Source organism: Phaenicophaeus curvirostris, chromosome 3 (genome assembly GCF_032191515.1).
Source record: "Phaenicophaeus curvirostris isolate KB17595 chromosome 3, BPBGC_Pcur_1.0, whole genome shotgun sequence".
In the NCBI taxonomy this organism is placed as follows: Eukaryota; Metazoa; Chordata; class Aves; order Cuculiformes; family Cuculidae; genus Phaenicophaeus; species Phaenicophaeus curvirostris.
Genome location: NC_091394.1, coordinates 85,196,433 through 85,217,771, shown reverse-complemented (window position 1 = coordinate 85,217,771; position 21,339 = coordinate 85,196,433). Strand labels below are relative to the sequence as shown.

Here is a 21,339-nt window from a genome sequence, read left to right as displayed (position 1 = left end):
ATGAGAAATGTTGAGCCAGGCTCATGATCACTGAGAAAAAGATAAGGGCTTGGGACACTAGCCTTATCTAAACAAAAGTGACAAGAACAGAATTGCTGTCTATAATCTATAATTTTTGTCTATAAAGCCAAACTAACCTGATCGCCTTCTATGACAAAGTGACTCGGCTGCTGGATGAGGGAAAGGCTGTGGATGTGGTATTCCTGAACTTCAGTAAAGCCTTTGACACAGTTTCTCACAGCATTCTGCTTGAGAAACTGTCAGCCTCTGGGCTGGACAGGCGCACACTCTCCTGGGTGGAAAACTGGTTGGATGGCCGGGCCCAGAGAGTGGTGGTAAATGGTGTGAAATCCAGCTGGAGGCCAGTGACAAGTGGGGTTCCCCAGGGCTCAGTGCTGGGTCCAGCCCTGTTCAATGTCTTTATCAATGACCTGGATGAAGGCATCGAGTGCACCCTTAGCAAGTTTGCGGACGACACTAAGCTGGGTAGAAGTGTCGATCTGCTGGAGGGTAGGGAGGCTCTGCAAAGGGATTGGAACAGGCTGGACCACTGGGCTGAGTCCAATGGCATGAGGTTTAACAAGGCCAAATGCCGGGTCCTGCACTTGGGGTACAACAACCCTGTGCAGTGCTACAGACTAGGAGAAGTCTGGCTAGAAAGCTGCCTGGAGGAGAGGGACCTGGGTGTGCTGGTTGACAGCCGACTGAATATGAGCCAGCAGTGTGCCCAGGTGGCCAAGAAGGCCAATGGCATCTTGGCTTGTATCAGAAACGGTGTGACCAGCAGGTCCAGGGAGGTTATTCTCCCTCTGTACTCGGCACTGGTGAGACCGCTCCTCGAATCCTGTGTTCAGTTCTGGGCCCCTCACCACAAGAAGGATGTTGAGGCTCTGGAGCGAGTCCAGAGAAGAGCAACAAAGCTGGTGAGGGGGCTGGAGAACAGGTCTTACAAGAAGCGGCTGAGAGAGCTGGGGTTGTTTAGCCTGGAGAAGAGGAGGCTGAGGGGAGACCTCATTGCTCTCTACAGCTACCTGAAAGGACGTTGTAGAGAGGAGGGTGCTGGCCTCTTCTCCCAAGTGACAGGGGACAGGACAAGAGGGAATGGCCTCAAGCTCCGCCAGGGGAAATTTAGGCTGGACACTAAGGAAAAAATTTTTCACAGAAAGGGTCATTGGGCACTGGAACAGGCTGCCCAGGGAGGTGGTTGATTCACCTTCCCTGGAGGTGTTTAAGGCATGGGTGGACGAGGTGCTAAGGGGCATGGTTTAGTGTTCGATAGGAATGGTTGGACTCGATGATCCGGTGGGTCTCTTCCAACCTGGTTATTCTATGATTCTATGATTCTATGAATCTTTCAGGTGAGTTAAATGTGGAGTGCAAGAAAAGCTATTTAACTGATGCTGAGGGATCCTAAGGTAAAAAACAGGCTAATTTTTTAAGCAAAATTTTCTAATTCTTACTAGAGGCAAGAACTTGCATGCCTTTTAGAAAACTGTAATAAATATGCCAAAGGATTTTGTGTTATAATATTCTGCAGAAGACCTTCTAGTCCTATATTTTATAATTACATGATTTACACTGATACCTATTAACAACCTTGGGAATACTACAGAGAGGAAGAATATCAGAGGCTGGCCTTTGAATGCACTACACCAGGTGTCACAGCCTTTTTAAAGTCCTGTTTCATGTCAGCTGCAAAAAAGAAAAGTTCAAGTACTGCCCATATTGATACATCTGCTGTTTAGATTAAGGCTGTTATTAGAAGTGCGTATGCAGATATACAGACATTCTTCACGTGCTTGCCAAAGCACAGGAGCTCTAAGTATGACGAGAGATGTCTGTATTTGTTAGCATGCTTCATTGCTTTTGCAGCAGGGTATTACTTGTTCTTCATTTTTACTGTACAACCATACAATAGTCCTTATATGGCTGTTTGGAGGGACAGGTATTTTACCATGCAATTAACACCAGCCTAGTGGCATTTTTTCCTCTAATGTCCAAGGGGAATCCTACAACCTTTGTGACAAAACTGTGTCAAAATACAGCTGGGGATCTGCTGTGAGGAAACCCCATCAGTTGGCCAGCAGCCTGCACAGGGGTCAAGGGTGTGGTCTGCTTCCTTGCTAAATCAAAGCACAGAACATACAGGCAGAGGATCCCTCTGACAGCTCCACAGCTCAACTCTGTAGTTCGCCTTGGGTGAAGTTTCTACACGTCTGTACTCGGTTGGCTCTCTTGCCTCCACATGCAACGCCCTCTCATCATGCTGGGACTCAAATCACCAGGTTTGCAGAAACCACCAGCCCCTCATCTGAGATCTCATGAAGCGACCACAAAGAACCTTAATGTATAGTCATAGTTATCCTGGTCTTTTTAAACCTGGAAGTTGTCTAATTTTATATAGTGGCACAGCCTGATCTAGTGGGACATGTCCCTGCCCATGGCAGGGGGGATGTAACAAGATGATCTTTAAGGTCCCTTCCAACCCAAACTATTCTATGAGTCTATGATTTTTTTTAAAAAAAAATTCATTTAATTAACATAATTCTGCAATTATTAAAGTAGAAAAGGATAGAAGTCTAAACAGACTCACGTTACAGCCTTTCCCAGTTCACTTTTGCTTATGAAAAACATTTCTTTTAGTGTAAAATGCAAGCTAGTATGACCTCCACAACCAGTGGGAGGCAATGAATCAGTATAATACTAATTAGCATTCTACTCATCTTTGCATGTTTTTCTTAAGGAGAAACGTGAAACATCCAATAAGCTTTTACTGCAAGTGCCAAATGGAAAAGAAGAAATTAATCACCTTCAACAGAGAAAAAAATGAAAAATGTCTTGGAAAGCTGTTGATTGCCTCAAACTACACTGAATGAATTCCAAATGCATAGAATCATAGAATGTTTTAGGTCAGAAGGGACCTTAAAGACCATTCACTTCCAAGCCCCCTGCCATGGGCAGGGACACCTTCTACTGGATCAGGCTGCTCAAAGCCTCAGCCAACCTGGCCTTGAACACCTCCAGGGATGGAGCGTCCACAACTCCTCTGGGCAACCTGTTCCAGTGCTTCACCACACTCACAGTAAAAAAATTTCTTCCTAATATCTATTCTAAATTTTCCCTCTTTCAGCTTAAAACCTTTACCCTTCATCCTGTGTCTACACTCCCCTCCCCATCTTTCCTGTAGGGCCCAATTCGGGGACACCCCCTCCAAGGGAAGAAAGTGTTAACAATTTTAATACCTTCTTCCCTCAACACAGGACTGAAAAAACCCTTTCCACAAGCATCTATGCCAAATGATAACAATGATTTTACCAAACAATTCTGCAACATAACACTAGTATATTCATTTTTAAAACTCAGAAAGGATTGCTCTCTGACACAAATGTTTTAATTATAGAGAACCTCATTATCTGCTTTAAATCTCTTTCCTTGCCTAGGTCATACAAACACATAACGTAAAGAATTACGGTATATGAATTTAAGGGGATTACTCAATGCCATGAAGTTACTCATTGCTTAAATTCTGACAGGCCAGTGAGGAACTTTATCATTAAAGAAAGTATATTAATAAAAAGACAAGTTAAAGATTAATTCAATTTCACTTCTGCAACAATCTAGCCTGAGGATGGTTTCCTTTGACGAGCTCAGCATTTTTCTACATCTGATACATGATATGAACAGGATACACAGCTGCTGCATAACCACGCTTTATGAGTAGTTCCTTCTGTCAGGATGCTATCAAGGATCTTGTCTTGTTTGATTAGGCCTTGTTAAATGTTCACAAGCTTTGAAAAGATAATTACTACAGAAGCGTTCTTCCTCTGCTCTTGAGATTAAATGGAAATTTTCCTTTAAAAATATAAATTCACCAACAAGGAGCCCAGAGGAGTTCAGTTGCTCTACCAAGCAGCTTGCTCCCATTGCTGGGCCATGTGTTTGCCATTTCTCACTCCAGGCAAAATTCTCTCTCTGCACATGCAGATAGCTCAGTGAACAGTTTACCCAGCAATGGCATCAGCTTTATATATGATATCAGCCTCGGTTGAGTGCTGGTAGACGTAGATTACAACAATATGGTTATGTTTACAGCATACTCCAAACCCTGGGTTGGGCCTGAACTTGTAATCCAAAACACATGCTGCACTGGCAGTTAGGGATCGGCTCTGGATGGGCAAGAGGACAAGAGGAGGTGAGAGGTTAGAGTCCTTACACAGACTCAGACATTCACTTGCCGGGAGTGTGAATGGTCCAACACTGTGTGTTAATCCTAAATCCAATTCATTTACTCAAGATAAGCCTTGACATCACCTGTCCTGAAGAAAGGCAGGCTCTGTAGGAGACTCGGTATGGTTGCTCCTCAGCTGATGTCGAGAACCATGGTTAGGGAGACGGACCTCAGACACTTCTTGCTGTAGCTACCCAGACGCGTGGAGGCATGCTCTTTAGCAGGGTTTAGTCCACTACTCTCCCAGGCTATCAAAGCACAATATAAACAATGCCAATTAGGTCTTAATTTGAACATAACTACAAAGAGCTTTCTGAATGCTGAACTGTACAAGATTTCAGCCCAAACGTGGGTAGGCAGTGCATATAGGAACTGCTGAAAATGCAAAAGGTTTGTGGCCACTGAAGACATGAAACCATTGGTCAAATGGCCAACACCTTTCTGTTCCTTTTTCCTTAGGTCTATCATTTTCTGAGGCGGAATATTGATATTCTACATGAAAAGATGTGCCATGACAGTCTTCAGTCTGCAAGCAAAATGTCACAATTTCCTGTCCACTGGAACTTTTCCTTAGCCACTATATGTTTAAATAAATTCTCCTCTCTGCTTTTACTGTGCTCCTCCTAGTTTATGCAATCCTTTTTTCTTTGCCCCAGTAATGTGTTTCCCAAGAGTACCATTGTTACTGGCTTCAAATAAACTCAGATGTTTCATATTCATCAGAAAAGAAATCAACACAAACATTTCTTCAGAAATTATGTAGGTTACACTGTTTCAGCTGGTGTTGATTTACAGATTTAACCAAAAAAAAGTCATATGCAGTTCCTAATATATGAGTCTGGAGCAGCTCTAGCCTCTCCGTAGCCAAACAAAGTGAATGCAAGCAATTATCTTTCCACTACCACTGTTTGATTCAGTACAGTGTGCCCAAAGTAAAAGACACCACTTTATAGAAACCTAAAATGATTGGATTTTCCCTCATTATAAAATATTTTTAAAGGATCTAAGAGCATTGTGATAAAGCACAACAGCAGAGAAAGCACCAAATCTCATTGCTTTGTGCATATTGAAAGAAATATTATTTTTAAAAAGGTTGGATAGTGGTTGGGCACATGCCTGATTTAAATATATCTTTCATCACATCTGTAAAGGCAAGGGAACATATCTCATTACCTTTCAAATGGATTGTCAATGAGACATGCACCTCCAAGGGAAGAAAGTGTTAACAGTTCTAATATGTTCTTCCCTCAACATGGGACTGAAAATTCACTTTCCACAAGCAAAGTTGGAGCAGTGGGACTATGGAAAACCAGGAATTTATGGACACAAATAAACTCCCCAGTCGGGCCCTTTGTGGAGTGTGAGAGGACCTGAGAGCACTCAATCCATTTGTTGTGTTATCATGCAGACAGTAAGAATGGGAGTGCAGGTGGCTTGCCCTGAGATTACTGTTCCTCTTGTAATGACAACACAACACAGCCAGCAGGATTTCTGGCACTAACGTGATCTACTGGCTTTCCAGCATGTATCACTCTGTACCCTGCCTCTAACTTTTTCTCTGTTCTCATCATTTTAGGACTGACATCAAACCATTATGTCCTAAGTACGCAAACATTGGTTTCTGTCCCCCGAGTTCTTAAGAAATGGATCTACAGATAATCTCACAGACACCTTGAAAAGAGCTCTTGGTGGCAGGGAGAGTTATGATATTGGCATCTGATGAATCTTACATGATCTGAGGTAAAATCCTGGCCTGACTTAAGATAGTGTGGCCAAGGGAATCGGGTTCTTATCTTCACAACTTCGTAAAATTCTCAGTTGAAACAGAGATTTCAAAAGTTCTTGGGCATTCATTTGGAAAGGGATACATTTCTCATCCTTGAATTTCCTTGAAAAACTGGACAATGTGAAAGGAATGGTATTGTCAACCACCTCATCCATTGTACCAACTAACCTAGCTGATTTTGCACTGAAATATGTTAGGAAATATTCTCACAAGCCCTCCCACCAGTGCAACGGAGTTGATAATAATCTCTGGTTACCAGCCAGTAACAAAACGCTGATATGATCAGCCACCACAGTTTAAAGAAGACATCATACCAGGCCTTCATGAAATACAGAGTTATTCAGGCTGGAAGGGACCTCTGGATTTCATCTGCTCCAACGTACACTGAAAGCACGTCCAGTTAGTACAAGTTGCTCAGGGGCATGTCCAGGCAAGGTTTTAATATCTCTGAGCTTCTCTGGGCCCCTATTCCAATTTTTCACTTGCCCTAACAGTGAATAATCATTCCCAAATATCTAATTAGAAATTATCCTGCAAATTTTGCCCACTGCCTCTTATTCTGTTTCCCAACACCTTCTCATTTAAGTAGTTGCAGCCAGCACTAAGATCCCCCTGAGCCTTCTCAAGGATAAACAGACCCAGCCCTCAGCATCTCCTGGTACATCACGTGCTGCAGCCCACCCCTAACCTGAAAGCCAGTCCTCCTTGGGGCTTACTCCAGTGTGTCACTGCATTTCTTCTATGAAGACACCTTTCTGCTGTCTATTTTAGGTAACTGTATAATTTTGCATAAATCAAGGTTGCAATAATAAGTATTTTAATAAACCTTGTTTTATTTCTTTTGTTCAGCATGCTTTTAAGAGCCTGCTTCTATTGCCTTGTCTAATTAGACAAGCAGTAGTATGACACCAATGGCTCCTATTATGGAGACAATTTTCTCATCACAGAGATTTATTAATTTAACTTCATCTATTTCTACCATCTCCCAGAAGACTTGAAAGGTTTGAGTTTGTCCATATGCTATTAGTTTGGAAAATAATTTAATTGCTCACGACAAGTCTTTAAGCTTCTAGCCCCAAATAATTCTTGAAATGCTATCTGTACTATCTCTTCGGGGGGTTGTACATGATAATGCTATTTTGAACTTCTTCACATCACTATCTCTGTTTGCACTGACCAAACAGCAAAATACCAGTTAAGGCTAGTAGTTACTCTTTCTACATCTTACTAAATCTAAATTAATTTCAGCTAGAGGCGAGTATAAATTAATTACATCCTGAGCATCATGTAACAATTAACAGCTTTCTATGATACCACCCTGTTTTCTAAGCTATACAGTTATATTATGCTGCAGAAAAGGATGTGCTATTATCAAGACAAGGATCTTTTCTGCAAAAAGGAAGTTGTTCCACCACTGACAATCAACACTGTAAATAATGCTTAGCCAATATCTTTTCAGAAGCCATTTCCATTATTTCAGTCCTAACTTTGAGTGATGTGTTGTCAGATTCTCTTTGAAAAAAAAAAGGGTAAGTGTTAAGTGCTGGACTCTTGATTCTGCAGACAAGCACTCACAACTTCAGCTTCCTGCAAATGTTCTGCAATACTCATTGGAATTAAATTAAAAATAATTGGGTTTATGAACTATGTTGTAATTATGCCTTAAATCAGAGCGGAGAGTAGCTTGTGAAAACACAAGGGAATATACAGGCTTGCTTTATGGAGCCTCAGCACTTTGAAGACACAAGCACTAATGTGAAGAGCAACGGATACAACATACCATACAAACACTTTTTAAACTCCTGCCAATAGACTCATTTGGCCCAATATGCAGGAAAGTGGTGCAAACACAGAGTCAAACACAGAGCCAAGGGTACAATGGTTCAGCTGAGCACTAATGGAAACATTACAGCAATATACCCATTTTGGCAACGGCCCTTGGTGTGAGAAGCAGTGAAACAAACCCACAGAAACCTGCACAATTCCAAGTTGAAGGCCACTGTGCTAGATGGCAGCTGTGTTACTGGAGGTGGGAGAATCTTCCCAAACCAGGCAGATTATATGAGACTCATAAGGATAAATATGATACAGTTAGTGCTGCTTATCAGCAGAACAACTTCAGTCTCTGCAGATTCCTCATGCAATGCCCCTCCAGGACAGCTGTACCTCTCCTCCAGAAAGTTCAAATTCTGCTCCAAGTTCTCCTTCCCTATTATCTTACACCTCAAGGCTTCTTCTATGCACTGTCCTTGACAAACATTGTCTTGTCTGGCTCTTATCTAGCTGGAATGCTCTTGGAAAGAGCTGTTGCTCTCAATAATGTTTCCTGATTCCTTGCACTGCCTGCTCCTCTTCTGTCACACCAAACACAGTTATTACTGTGCTTATCTTCACTTTTGAACTCCTACCTTTGCTATCACCATTATGCAGGTGGTCTTGGCTTTTGTTCTGATCAGGTGTTTACTTCCAATTTTGCCACTCAGTTTCAAACCTTCAAGCAAGCATCTTTAGGCTTGCTGCCTTAATGCACAAGAGGCACCCTCATTCAAATAGCCACAGAGCTGTCTGGATACAGTTCCCTTGATCCTGTACAGCATTGCTATGATCTCTACCTAAAACTTGACATCTAAACAGAGGTTGGGCAGAGTCAGAATGGATGAAAGGGGTGAGAAGAGGCTCCTGGACGGGCACATCTGTGCTTTAACATCAGGGTTTGACTCCATGAGAAGCCAATCTCACTGTGGAGTCCTCCAACAAAAGGATGGAGTCTGTGGAGTTCCTCACCCCCTGGCCCCAGACCAGCTGATCTCATCCCTTACACTGTCACTGGTGCCAGTTGGACACGACAGTAACGTGGCTGATCTCCCCAGACTGCTCACCACGGGGTCAGGAATGCACTCATGCAAGTGCACCAGAAGCCTCGTTAGAGAAGCTGGGCTACCCTTTCCTGCAGCAGCAGCTCAACAGATCAGCTCAACGCCACTATAAAACCCACAGCATGACCTACAGTCTTCTCCACAAAAACAGAAAACTTTCATGCACCTGTAAATCCCCGTGACGCAGCTGTGGTAGCTCATGGAAATTAACCAGACAATTGCAAGGAAATGGAGAATTACAGCCCTGTTATGTCAAAACCAGCATCTATATTTGCTCCAAATTAACAAGCCAAATCAGGCATATTTTTTAATTATTCATACTTGCACCTGTGAGACCTGAATGCATTTAATGGACTGAGGCACTATTAAGAAGGAGACTATTATACAAAGACTGTAAAATTATAAGACTGCTAATTAAGGTAGGAGGTTGCATTCTGAAGTAGTGCTGTCACACTGGTAGCACAGTGATCTGCTGGTCACAGAAATTACATGGTACTAATTTCAAAAGAGTACAGAAGTAAAAGTAAAAACTTCGAAAGATAAATAACCCAGGCAAACTGCAAGCATAGTTTCTTTCCCTGTGTGGTAACATGCACACTGTACATTTAAACTCAATGTGACTTTTATACTCTGTCTTCTACTGGAGTCTGAAGGTTTTTAATGGGAACCCAGCAAATGTTTGATCCACACAGAGTTTAGACAAATAAAGCTCTGAGGGGGTGGTAAAGCAAACCCAGCAGTGGTTGCTGCTGCCATTCCCTCTCTCCATCCTTGACCACACATTTCTGCAGGCTCCTTCACCCCAGTTCTGGCACTGGTCTGACCTCATGCTAAGCTTGTTTAGAAAGTTAATTTTTTCTTATTTGGCTTCAGCTGCTTTAGTTCCCTGAACTTCTGATCCAAGACGAACGCCAGTGCAAAGCGCAAGGGAAGCAATAAGAGCAGGGCAGTAGCAGCCTGCAGTTAGAGCCGCTGGATCAGAAAACCACAGCCTTAAATCGTAGTTCAGTGACATGGGGTGAGCCAGCACCCATTTCTCCCCTGGTATTTCTTCAGAGGAAGCTGTTATGTGGTCATGCAGTAAATCCGTTTGTAAAACTGACCCAGCAGAACTATCAGCCATCCAAAAGCCCTGCTGATCACTTCCCCAGTGCAGGTCACTGTACTGTGACGGTCCAGAGATGCTGAAGCCAGTCCAAAGAAAGGGAAGCACAAAGTAGGAAACCAGGAGGCAAAACCACCTATGTGAGAGTGGGTACAAAAAAAGAGAGGACAACGGCTTTCAGTGACAGTGCTAGCTCAAAATTTTAGTCATTCATGCTACTAGCTCCTCACCGCTTCTCTAGCTCCTGACATAGCTGCATCCCTGTGTAGCCATATCATGATGAAGAACCCAGCTGAGGAACAGAGAAATAGGCATAGCAGAAGCAGACCTGCTCACGATCACTGCCTGAGGAGGCTGCTTTGGCTTCACAGGTTTCTCTAGAGCCTCAGTGAGCCTGTGGCACTCTGTGGGTTATCTTCTCCCTTTCTCCGTACTTCCATGCAACTCAATGCTTCAGAGTTTTCAAAAAATAAAAGAGCAAGATTGCACACTATTTTACTTCCACTCCTGCTATATAGCGTTCTCCTGGAAGCGTAGGTTTAAATATTTTATTTTTCTTTAGCTCTGACATCAGTTCTATTTTTTCTGCTGCAAGGAACTAAAGCATATGTACAATACAATCATTTCTCCTTAAGGCCACAGGACAATGTAGGATTAAAGGGGAAGGCCAAATCTCCCAATAGTTTAAAAACTATTTAAAAAATTAAAGGTCAAGACTGTTGTTGACATTTATGAAATTGATTAAAAATCACTTCTCAGCTTTCTTTCTACTAGGTAGTGAAGGCAACCTGCTTTTTGTAAATCTGTCTCCTCAGTCTATTATAATACCAATGGTCTTAGTTGAATCAGCATAACTAATTGAATCACAGTAACTCGTGAGCCTATGTTCAAATAGGTTTAAGCTATATTTAATTCCAGTAGTTTATACATTAAAATGGTTTAAAATAGATGGTTTATATGTCCTGCTCCTGCTTAAGGAACAAAATCCCAACAACCCATGACTAACATGAGGTGCATCCTGCACTCAACTAATGCCAGTATTCTGCTGAGACCTGTACTTTGTATTTTCTGTCTTACTAATCCCTAGAGCCTCAATGCAGTTTTTCTTCAGAGATCAGGCACACGAACCAGACCTGCTTAACTCTTGCTTCTCGTCCAGTCTGTCATCCCCTTTGCCAGTTCTTCATCACTTCAATGTCTTCCCACAAAAGTTTACTTTGAGGACACGACTGTATTCATCCCTGGCCTCAAACACAGGAATAGAAGTATCTTTCAGTTAGCAAAAGGGCTCACACAATCCTGCTCAGCCAGGAAGAAAGAGGCAAAAGAGTTAACACAACCACAATACAAGGTTTATGGAAATAAAAAGAAGAATAAATGGCAAGAAAGGTAAATGGGCCCACAGCCTCAGGAAGGAATAAAAGTTTCTGCAAGCAGACCCTAAGCCAAGAGCTGCTATTCAAGACAGCACTCGGTGCCTGGACGCTCAGTAATGGGATGAAGAAGTTTGTCAGGAACATAGTTGGACTGTGGAGAGGCTAACATTTGCTGTTGTGACAATATCCATCAGTTTCTTAGCTTTACATCACAGAAAGCACTGAAATTCCAAAGTTTTACACTTCAAAAAGTATTAGAGTCTACAAATATAAGAAATACTTCAATTAAATTGAGATGCAGAGATTCCTTCCTAGTCCTTGTCCATTTATCCAACAATGAAAGCTAGCTGATCCTCCTCCTGGCTTCAGTCCGTTCCTTCACTCTACAGGTGTGACTTCGGAGGAAGAAAAGTGCAAATCCTTTCCTGAACACAGTATCCAGCACTTCCCACCCACCTCAGCACACACAGTTATCACCTCTGCCACCTCCACACTTCAGAGGTATTTTCCTCTGCACTTTTGGAATTTTGGAGCCACTCTTGGGCTCGGTGTCTGACCTCCCAAACCAGAAATCCCAGTCCCAAGAGAGTCCCACTTTGGTTCCCCAAGTTTGGTGGCTTCATACAGACCCTTCCTTGTTTGCCAGAACCCGCTAATGCTGCAAGGAACCACTATCAATTACAGCCAAGACCTGTGTTGCAAGGGCTTTATTTTACTTCAGAGCATACAGTGCCTACCCTGACAGCTCAAATTCCAAGGCGCTGTTGCGACACAAATAGTAAATAATAAGGACAAGTGATAGAAAGAATTCTCTGTCATGGTGCCAGTCTAAGGCCACTGCCCCCACAGCAGCCCGGATCGTGCAGTAAATGCAAAGCTAGATTGCTTTTGGCACATTAATTCTGCCTCCCGTGCATAAGCATCAACATCAAAACAGTTTCCTTCACCTGTTCATGGGGAGCTCCTCTAACGTATAATAAATGTTAAGAATTCTTTCACATGCTACACACGTCCAGGATCCTTTGCTTGCCTGCTGATCTCTGCTAACCTGAGACAAAAGTTAATGATTAACTCCATCTGGAATGGAATACATAAAATATACAGCACAAGCCACTTGTACAACATCCGCCTTCTTGTGTACTTAGCAAAAGAGCGATCGCTATTTGCACATGCGTTGTTAACTACTTGATCTCTGAGTTGTGCTTGACAAAAGCTGCTGATGGGAATGACTAAATTATTGAAAGGCAGAGCTTAAAGGAAAGAGCTGAGCAAATACAAGCCTTACATCTTACATCTTGGTTTAGTGTTTGATAGGAATTGTTTGACTTGATGATCCGGTGGGTCTTTTCCAACCCGGTGATGCTATGAAGATCTTGATTTCTAGAAATGTTGAACAGCCACAGATTTTACTGAAGGGCAGGAGAAACTGAGATTCCTGGACCAGGAATCATAAACATACATATAGAGAGAGTATACATATACGTACATATATATATGTATCTATGCATGCATGCATGCTTATGTATACACACAGGACTTAACATCATTAACATCATTCTTGCAAGAGAACCGGGTGATCAGGCCCAGTCAACATGGGTTCACAAAAGGCAGGTCTTGCCAGACTAACCTGATCGCCTTCTATGACAAAGTGACTCGGCTGCTGGATGAGAGAAAGGCTGTGGATGTGGTCTTCCTGGACTTCAGTAAAGCCTTTGACACAGTTTCTCACAACATTCTGCTTGAGAAGCTGTCAGCCTCTGGCCTGGACAAACGCACACTCTCCTGGGTGGAAAACTGGTTGGATGGCCGGGCCCAGAGAGTGGTGGGAAATGGTGTGAAATCCAGCTGGAGGCCAGTGACAAGTGGGGTTCCCCAGGGCTCAGTGCTGGGTCCAGCCCTGCTCAATGTCTTCATCAATGACCTGGATGAAGGCATCGAGTGCACCCTTAGCAAGTTTGTGGACGACACTAAGCTGGGTGGAAGTGTCGATCTGCTGGAGGGTAGGGAGGCTCTGCAAAGGGATCTGAACAGGCTGGACCGCTGGGCTGAAACCAATGGCATGAGGTTTAACAAGGCCAAATGCCGGGTCCTGCACTTGGGGCATAACAACCCTGTGCAGTGCTACAGACTAGGAGAAGTCTGTCTAGAAAGCTGCCTGGAGGAGAGGGACCTGGGTGTGCTGGTTGACAACCGACTGAATATGAGCCAGCAGTGTGCCCAGGTGGCCAAGAAGGCCAATGGCATCTTGGCTTGTATCAGAAACGGTGTGACCAGCAGGTCCAGGGAGGTTATTCTCCCTCTGTACTCGGCACTGGTGAGACCGCTCCTCGAATCCTGTGTTCAGTTCTGGGCCCCTCACCACAAGAAGGATGTTGAGGCTCTGGAGAGAGTCCAGAGAAGAGCAACAAAGCTGGTGAAAGGGCTGGAGAACAGGCCTTATGAGGAGCGGCTGAGAGAGCTGGGGTTGTTTAGCCTGGAGAAGAGGAGGCTGAGGGGTGACCTCATTGCTCTCTACAACTACCTGAATGGAGGTTGCAGAGAGGAGGGTGCTGGCCTCTTCTCCCAAGTGACAGGGGACAGGACAAGAGGGAATGGCCTCAAGCTCCACCAGGGGAGATTTAGGCTGGACATTAGGAAAAAATTCTTTACAGAAAGGGTCATTGGGCACTGTCAGAGGCTGCCCAGGGAGGTGGTTGAGTCACCTTCCCTGGAGGTGTTTAAGGCACGGGTGGACGAGGTGCTGAGGGATATGGTTTAGTGTTTGATAGGAACGGTTGGACTCGATGATCCGGTGGGTCTCTTCCAACCTGGTTATTCTGTGATTCTGTGATTCTGTGATCATTAAAGTTAGTGCGAACAGGCAAGATTGAAAGACGTGAGAAAGTGTATCAGGTATTAAAGATTCTAGAAGAAATGAATTTATAAAGGGAGAGACACAGGCTTTTTATAAAATTAAAATAATTTGTATTAACTAAAACCTATAACTGAAAGTGTTGGGATAGGGTAGAGTTAGTGGGAAACTTCTTGATGGCAGAGCACTTCCTTTTTCAGCTTTACCAACCTTCACTTCAAAACGTTTTCTTTCAGTGTCTCATTCTAGTGAAACTTCACTGAGAAGATTGACAATTTTTTGCTTGCTTGATTTTAGGAAACAAATTAATAAAAGTTGAATTATTTGGACAGAGAGTTCTGGAGCATTCAGTTCCACAGCGATCTAATGATATAATCTCCTGTGTCCTATCTGCCCTGAAGGGAGTCAGTAGAGAAGTGCCTTCTTGTCTACTGGTCAGACAACTGAAAAGTGCTTTTTCCAGGGTTAATTTTGAGCCCTATCAGTAGCTCTTGGCTAAGGGAAACACAGCCACTGGTAGACATCTAAGGAGGCTGCAAGAACAAGGCACAGGGGATAGAAAAACACATCACCCCTTTAGGTGGAAGTACAGTATTGGATTGGCTTAGGCAGATCACAAAAACTCATCTTAATGAATTCTGTTTCTAAAAATGGCATATATGTTTGTTTTATATGTGAAGATTGGTCAGGATCTGACTTGATAGGAAGTCACATTTAGACAATTCTATGTGTTAAATCCTTACATTCCTTTTAGCGTTTAAGTTTACACCGTTGTAGCAGTGCATCACCACTGTGTTACTACACTTCCAAATACAGTGATAGCATTAAATAAATTATGTAGCTATAGAGTTAATGTATTTCTGCATTATAGCAATAGATTAACGTTAATTCTCTCTTGCTTACATTTCTCTATGAACTGTTATTTTTATGTGCCCTGGTTTCTTTGCACCTTAGAGTGCCAATGAACTTTTGAACCCTACCCCTGTGAAAAAGGTTGACTATTTATTACTCGGAATAAGAAAAAATGTATGGACCTGTAGTCTCTATCATCCTTCAGAAGTTAACAACTGTGAAAGTTATGCACTCCAATATGTTAAGTTTTCTTAAAGTGATATTCTTGATAAAGCAAGACTTTTGGAAGACTGGTGAAAATTGGCTTTGACTTGCCTTGCAGCTTCAAAATGTATAGCTGTTCACCATGTAAAAGCTCTTTTGCAAGACGAAAATTCTCTATGAATTCTGATAAAAAGGCAAACATATTGGAAGGAACCACACCTTGTATTTTGTCTCTTCCAAAGGAAAGAAAAATCTCTTAAAACCATGCTTCACATTTCCCTAAGCAGAAGGAAAGAAGATGCTGAATTATAAGAACTATTCTATCAAACTCATTAGCTGATCTAACAAGTTTCCCAATTATTTACTCAACCATTTAACAGAAGTGTGAATCAGGAAAGGTGTTGCCTTCTGTAAAGGCTGGTGATAAAGCAGTATCCAAAAGTCTGCAGAGACATTAAATGTCATTCAAGTTATACCTGTTACAGAGAATTGCAACATATATATAATGGCAGCTTTTAATTCAAAGAAAAAAGTGCTCTTTAAATACTGCTGTTTGGTCAACCGAAGCCTGAAGACACCCTGAACGACTAGGCACATTCTCTGCAAGAGATGAGGGACTCTTGGAAGATATACCAGATTTCGGTGACAATCTGGCATCCAGAAACAATTAGCACGCAAAGAAGATTTCAGGCACCTCTGACTTGTAAGACAGGCAGCCAGTCTGTATATCAAAACATGAAACTGCTTTTGGTTGCCAGAGGCAAGATCAGTTCTAAGTTAATGCTCAAACCCAGGCAGATACTTTAATCCTTCTGCCAAGCAGTGCTAAAATGGGCACAAGCTGTTGCCTTCAATCAGGAGGAAAACGAGCTTGGAATTTCTCTGCTTCCAGTAAAATTCCTATTGACTTCAGTAATGTCATTACACATTCCCATTACTTTGCTTCCAACAATGACTACCCAAAGCTCCAAGGTTGTGACACCTGGCCTCAGGCACACCCAGCAAGACGAGGGAAGCGCAGGGATATTCACCTCTCCAGGGCTGCCCCCGGCAGAGGTTTGCAGGCAGGAATGAAGCGGGGTGGAGGCTTCAAAGGGCTCTCCCCGTCTCAAGGAAACTGAAGGCCCTGTAGTCCTCTTGAGCACAGCTCACATTTTCTTCATGAGACAGGTCCATACTCATCACTTGTAACTTACAGGGTCTTTCAAGGATAGCTGTGTTGCAGCCGTCCTCAAAAGAAGGAGCTCACCACTGAACAACTATAGGGTCTCTGAAGCTGCAGCAGAACAGGAGGGAATAGCTGGGGTTTCAGATGCTTGGATCTGTCAGGCATCCAGAGCCCTGGCACTTTGTCCTTGCAGGGCCATCAGTGCCTGGAGAGCAACAGCTGGATCATGCCCACCCCAGCTCTTGCCTTGCTCTCCCTCATGTCCTGCACAGCAGTGAGATGCTGGCAAAGGGTCTGTCCTCAAGTGCCACTCTGCTGATGTCCTCAGCTTTGTTTCATGGCTGTCAGCCTGATAATTTAAAGGCTTGCCAAGAGCCAAACTTTGGAAGTCCTCACTTTGAAAAATATGTCTCTATCAATCAAAAGTAAGTTAGGTACTCACTTAGCCAGCTACAGGGTACCGAGGTAAAGGATGCTACTGGATGTAAAAATTCACTATGTTAGCTAAAATATAGCTCAGGAATCTGTCTCTTTTTCCATAAATCATCCCATCCATGGACCAGGATTTCCGCCATGGCCTCATCTCCTACAAACTGCTCATGACCAAAGCTGGTGGGTACAAGCCCAGAGCTGGCAAGTGGCAGCACCCAGCTTCCTAGGTGCCAGCTAACAGAGCACACACCAGGGCAGAGGCTCCTGACTTCACAAGGGGGAAACACAGATCACAAGCACCCAAGGGACAGTAACAAGAAAGAAAACACTCTTTGGCCTCCTCCTCTCCTTCACCTGGCCAGTGGGCATTTGCCTGGGGAGAAGAAGGGCTTCCATCCCCACCATTGGCACTGCCAGTGTGCAAAGCCAGACTTGCCAAGGTGCTGCTTAGGTGACTTCAGAAGTCCCTGCCAGACAGGGACAGATGTGCCACAAACAGGCCACAGGAATAGACGCTATGAGGCAACACGTAAGTCTGGGGTAAGACTGGTAGTAGGATCTTTGTAAAGAATTTAAATCAAGCAGCTCTCATAAGTATTTGAGTTTAGACACACATGCTGTTAGGTCTAGTATAAGAGTGCTTTAAATACCCACACCGGTTTTGTGTAAGCAATGTCATGCTCAGAGTTTCATTTTACACTTGTACTCCTAAATTATGTGTTCATCTTGCAGTATGCAACACATGCTCAAGTGCGCTTTCACCCAAATACACACACAATCACCTGTCTGTCTGCATCACCCGCTGCTTGTCTTGCATTTGTAAGCATCACTAAGAATAGAGTACAGTATGCTTCCTTGAGTGTGTGTGTGTGCTGCTTTTCTATCATCTGTTTGCCTGCCCCAAAGGCTGCTGAGATAGTCTGTCTTTGATCATGACAATCTTCCACATTTTCATTTAGCCTTAACAATTATACACTTATCTTGGACGGGAAAAGGGAAACTTGAAATGCAGTGTTGGCTAAAAATTGCCTACCAGCCAGTTTTCTGCCACATATTTTGCTGCTTTTATTGTCTGGAAACCTAACCCTTTGCACAGAGTATCCCAACAGAGAAACAGAACAAAGCTAATAGAAAAATGGGGGGAGAGAGGCAATTTTGGGTGTAGTTTCACAAAACAGTTCTAGCTGACCCAACAGCTCGCTGCTGCCAAAACAGAAGCTCTCAATTTTCCTCCACTACCTCCTCTTCCTGCTCCTAACTCCACATTCCTACCATTGATCTTCTGTGAGTTCTGGCACCCAGCAGCTCAGAAAACTATCCTACCCACCAGACTGCCACACAGGATCTGCTCCCAGGAACGTGCAAGAAGTACTCCAGCAGGCAGGAGGGAGCAGGTGGAACTACACAGCTGGAGTGGGGAGTAGGAACAGGGTCATGGGGAGGGTGGATCTTCCCATTCAGCACCAGCTAGACATTATGCAGACTGAGTTGTTCAGGGGACCACAGTCCACAGAGATCCAGGTAATTTCCTGCTGATTCACAAAGGAATGTCCAGAGCTAACTTCACAGGATGGGGAATATTTTGTATCTATAGATCATCCTGGCCAAAAACAGCACCATATTTAATTACCTTAATAAACCTACCTTTTGCTAGGAATGGTTGGACTCGATGATCCAGTGGGTCCTTTCTAACCTAGTGATTCGATGATTCTATGATTCTATGAAGATGACAAATGTCACCCTGGATTATGAGACTAATAACCTGATTTGAGGAGCTAGATTTGTTGAAGTTTCCTCAGTCTTCTCCTCAGAGGAAAGATTGCAAAACTTTTGCTTTTACATTCAGCTATGAGGTATACAGAAAGATTAACGTGATCTTAACAGAAATGTTGTATTAGCCATGAATGTTCATCTTCTAGTGAGATAAATTAGGAAGATCAGGATCTTTATCAAGACAGTGGGATGAACAACTCTGCACTAAGTCCACCATGCAGAGTCTGTGTGACGGTGCACGCTGACACCCTAAGCTTCACTTCAGGCTACTTTGAAGAAGAATCTCAAGCTTGGAGCAGACACTGGTGTGTACTGGAGCCAGTCCACAAAAACAGTGCTTAGTCCCCCAAAATGGGTATCATTGGTATGCATCACAAGGTGTCGATTATTGCTCTCTACAACTACCTGAAAGGAGGTTGTAGAGAGGTGGGTGCTGGCCTCTTTTCCCAAGTAACAGGTGATAGGAAAAGGGGGAATGGCCTCAAGCTGCACCAGGGGAGGTTCAGACTGAATATCAGGAAAAATATTTTCAAATTTTCCTAGAAAGGGTCATTGGGCACTGTCAGAGGCTGCCCAGGGAGGTGGTTGAGTCACCATTCCTGGAGGTATTTAAAAGACGGTAGAAGAGGTGCTTAGGGACATGGTTTAGTGGCAGATAGGAATGGTTGGACTCAATGATCTAAGAGGTTTTTTCCAACTTAGTGATTCTAAGATTCTAATGGTCCTTACCACATGGATGTGACCAGTAACAGCATCAGCGTCTGCATGATGCAATGATGGCACCCCTCCAATCGAGCAGCATTTCTATCACTCTGCAGTGTTTGTCTGGCATTTGAGCAAAAAGTTCAAAGAAAATGCAAGCAAAACCCAGTGGAGGAATAATTCTACAATCTCTTTCTAGCTACACATATAACATGCAATACTAATAGGATTTTTCTTCCTGAATCACAAGATGTTCTATCAACGAGATGAAAGCTTTAAAATTTCCTTTTCTCCTCTGTAGTGTCTGGGTGCAGACGGCACACTAGATACGTCACAGAAATTAAAAATTAACTGAGTCAGGCATTTTTGTTAGCGGGTTCTGCGCCGTGCACAGGTCCAGCCTCAAAGCTCCACTGGTTCCCGTGGGCACCAAGGCAGCGATGCCCTCCGTCTGCCAGGACCAGCTGATGCCAAACACTGCCCCGGGAGCAGGGGGAGTCCTGGAAGCAGGGGGAGTCCTGGGAGCAAGGGGAGCACTGGGAGCAGGGACCAGCCCTGGGAGCAGGGGGAGCCCTGGGACCAGGGGGAGCCCTGGGAGCAAGGGAAGCACTGGGAGCAGGGAACAGCCCTGGGAGCAGGGGGAGCAGGTGGAGCACTGGGAGCAGGGGAAGCATTGGGATCAGGGAACAGCCCTGGGAGAAGGGAACAGCCCCGGGAGCCGGGAACAGCCCTGGGAGTGGGGAACAGTCCCGGGAGCAGGGGGTGCCCTTGGAGCAGAGGAAGCCCCGGGAGCAAGGAACAGCCCTGGGAGCAGGGGGAGCCCTGGAAGCGGGGAACAGCCCTGGGAAAAGGGAACAGCCCTGGGAAAAGGGAACAGCCCCAGGAGCGGGGAACAGCCCTGGGAGAAGAGAACAGCCCCAGGAGCGGGGAACAGCCCTGCGAGCAGGGGGAGCCCTGCCGGGCTCTGCCCGGGCTGCCGCAGCGGGACCCTGAGCGGAGCTCTCAATCACTTAATCGCTTCGGGTTTCTTCGGGGCTTTTCAAAGGTGCCTCTCGCCCTCCGGGCGATGCCGCAGCCTGTCCCCCCAACGCTCCCGTCCCACGCGTGGGAGCAGAAGTGCCCGGGTCAGAACACCGGGACCGCGCCGCCGCTGCCGCCTCCTCTCCTCCTCCTCCTGCTCGCTGCGGAAAGCGGAGCCGGAGCCCCGGGAGCCGGGCAGGTGCTCCCGATGCAAAGAGCGCCCGAGGGGACAGACTCTCGCCCTCCGCCCCGCGGGTCCCCCAGACCTCGCGTTCCCGCAGAGCCGGGGGGAGGGAGGCAGCGCTTACCGGAGCTGCTCGCCGGTCAGCAGGACCTCGGCCATGTGCTCCAGCTCCGCCGCCTTCTGCTGCATGCCGCTCATGCCCTCCTCCATCGCCGGGCACAGCGGCCACCGGCACCGGCTCACCGGGGCGGGACGGGTCCCTCTGCCCCTCGACAGGCTCGGATCCCCCCTCCGCCCCGCGTCCCGTGTTATTGTGTCACGGGCAGGCGGGGAAACGCGCGGCTGCAGCCGCCGCGGCCGAGGCAGCAGCGTCCCCCCCCGGCTGCCACACGGCAGGGTCGGCGCTGCCCGCGGCCCCGGGGACGGGACGGAGCCCCCGAGCCTCTCGCCGGCACCGGGGACCGGAGCGGGGAGCTGCCCCGCGGCTGCTTCGGAAGGGGGAGAAGAGCGATTCCCTTCAGTGTGGATGCAAAGCGCGATTCCCTTCAATGTGGATGCGAAGCGCGATTCCCTTCAGTGTGGATGCCAAGCGCGATTCCCTTCAGTGTGGATGCCAAGCGCGATTCCCAGCCGCTGGAGCTGCGGGGCTGGGTGGAGGGGATGAGGCCGCTCGGGCTGTGCGCGCTGTGTCCTCCCTGCCCACACCGGGAGGGGGCTGAGAGGGAGCGCTTGGTCCGGATTTTCACCCTCAAAAACTGCCGCTGCTCTCCCACCGTCCTGGT

General features: G+C 45.3%; 1 protein-coding gene across 1 annotated transcript in view; it reads right to left on the bottom strand.

Moving 5' to 3' along the window:
• Nucleotides 1–20,891, bottom strand: part of DEPTOR (DEP domain containing MTOR interacting protein) — a 78,761-nt gene extending 57,870 nt beyond the window's left edge. Inside the window, exon 1 of the mRNA XM_069854585.1 lies at nucleotides 20,682–20,891. Coding sequence (XP_069710686.1) covers nucleotides 20,682–20,767 — 86 coding nt within the window. The 5' untranslated portion in view covers nucleotides 20,768–20,891. The remainder of the gene's footprint in view (nucleotides 1–20,681) is intronic.
• Nucleotides 20,892–21,339: the final 448 nt, after the last annotated feature.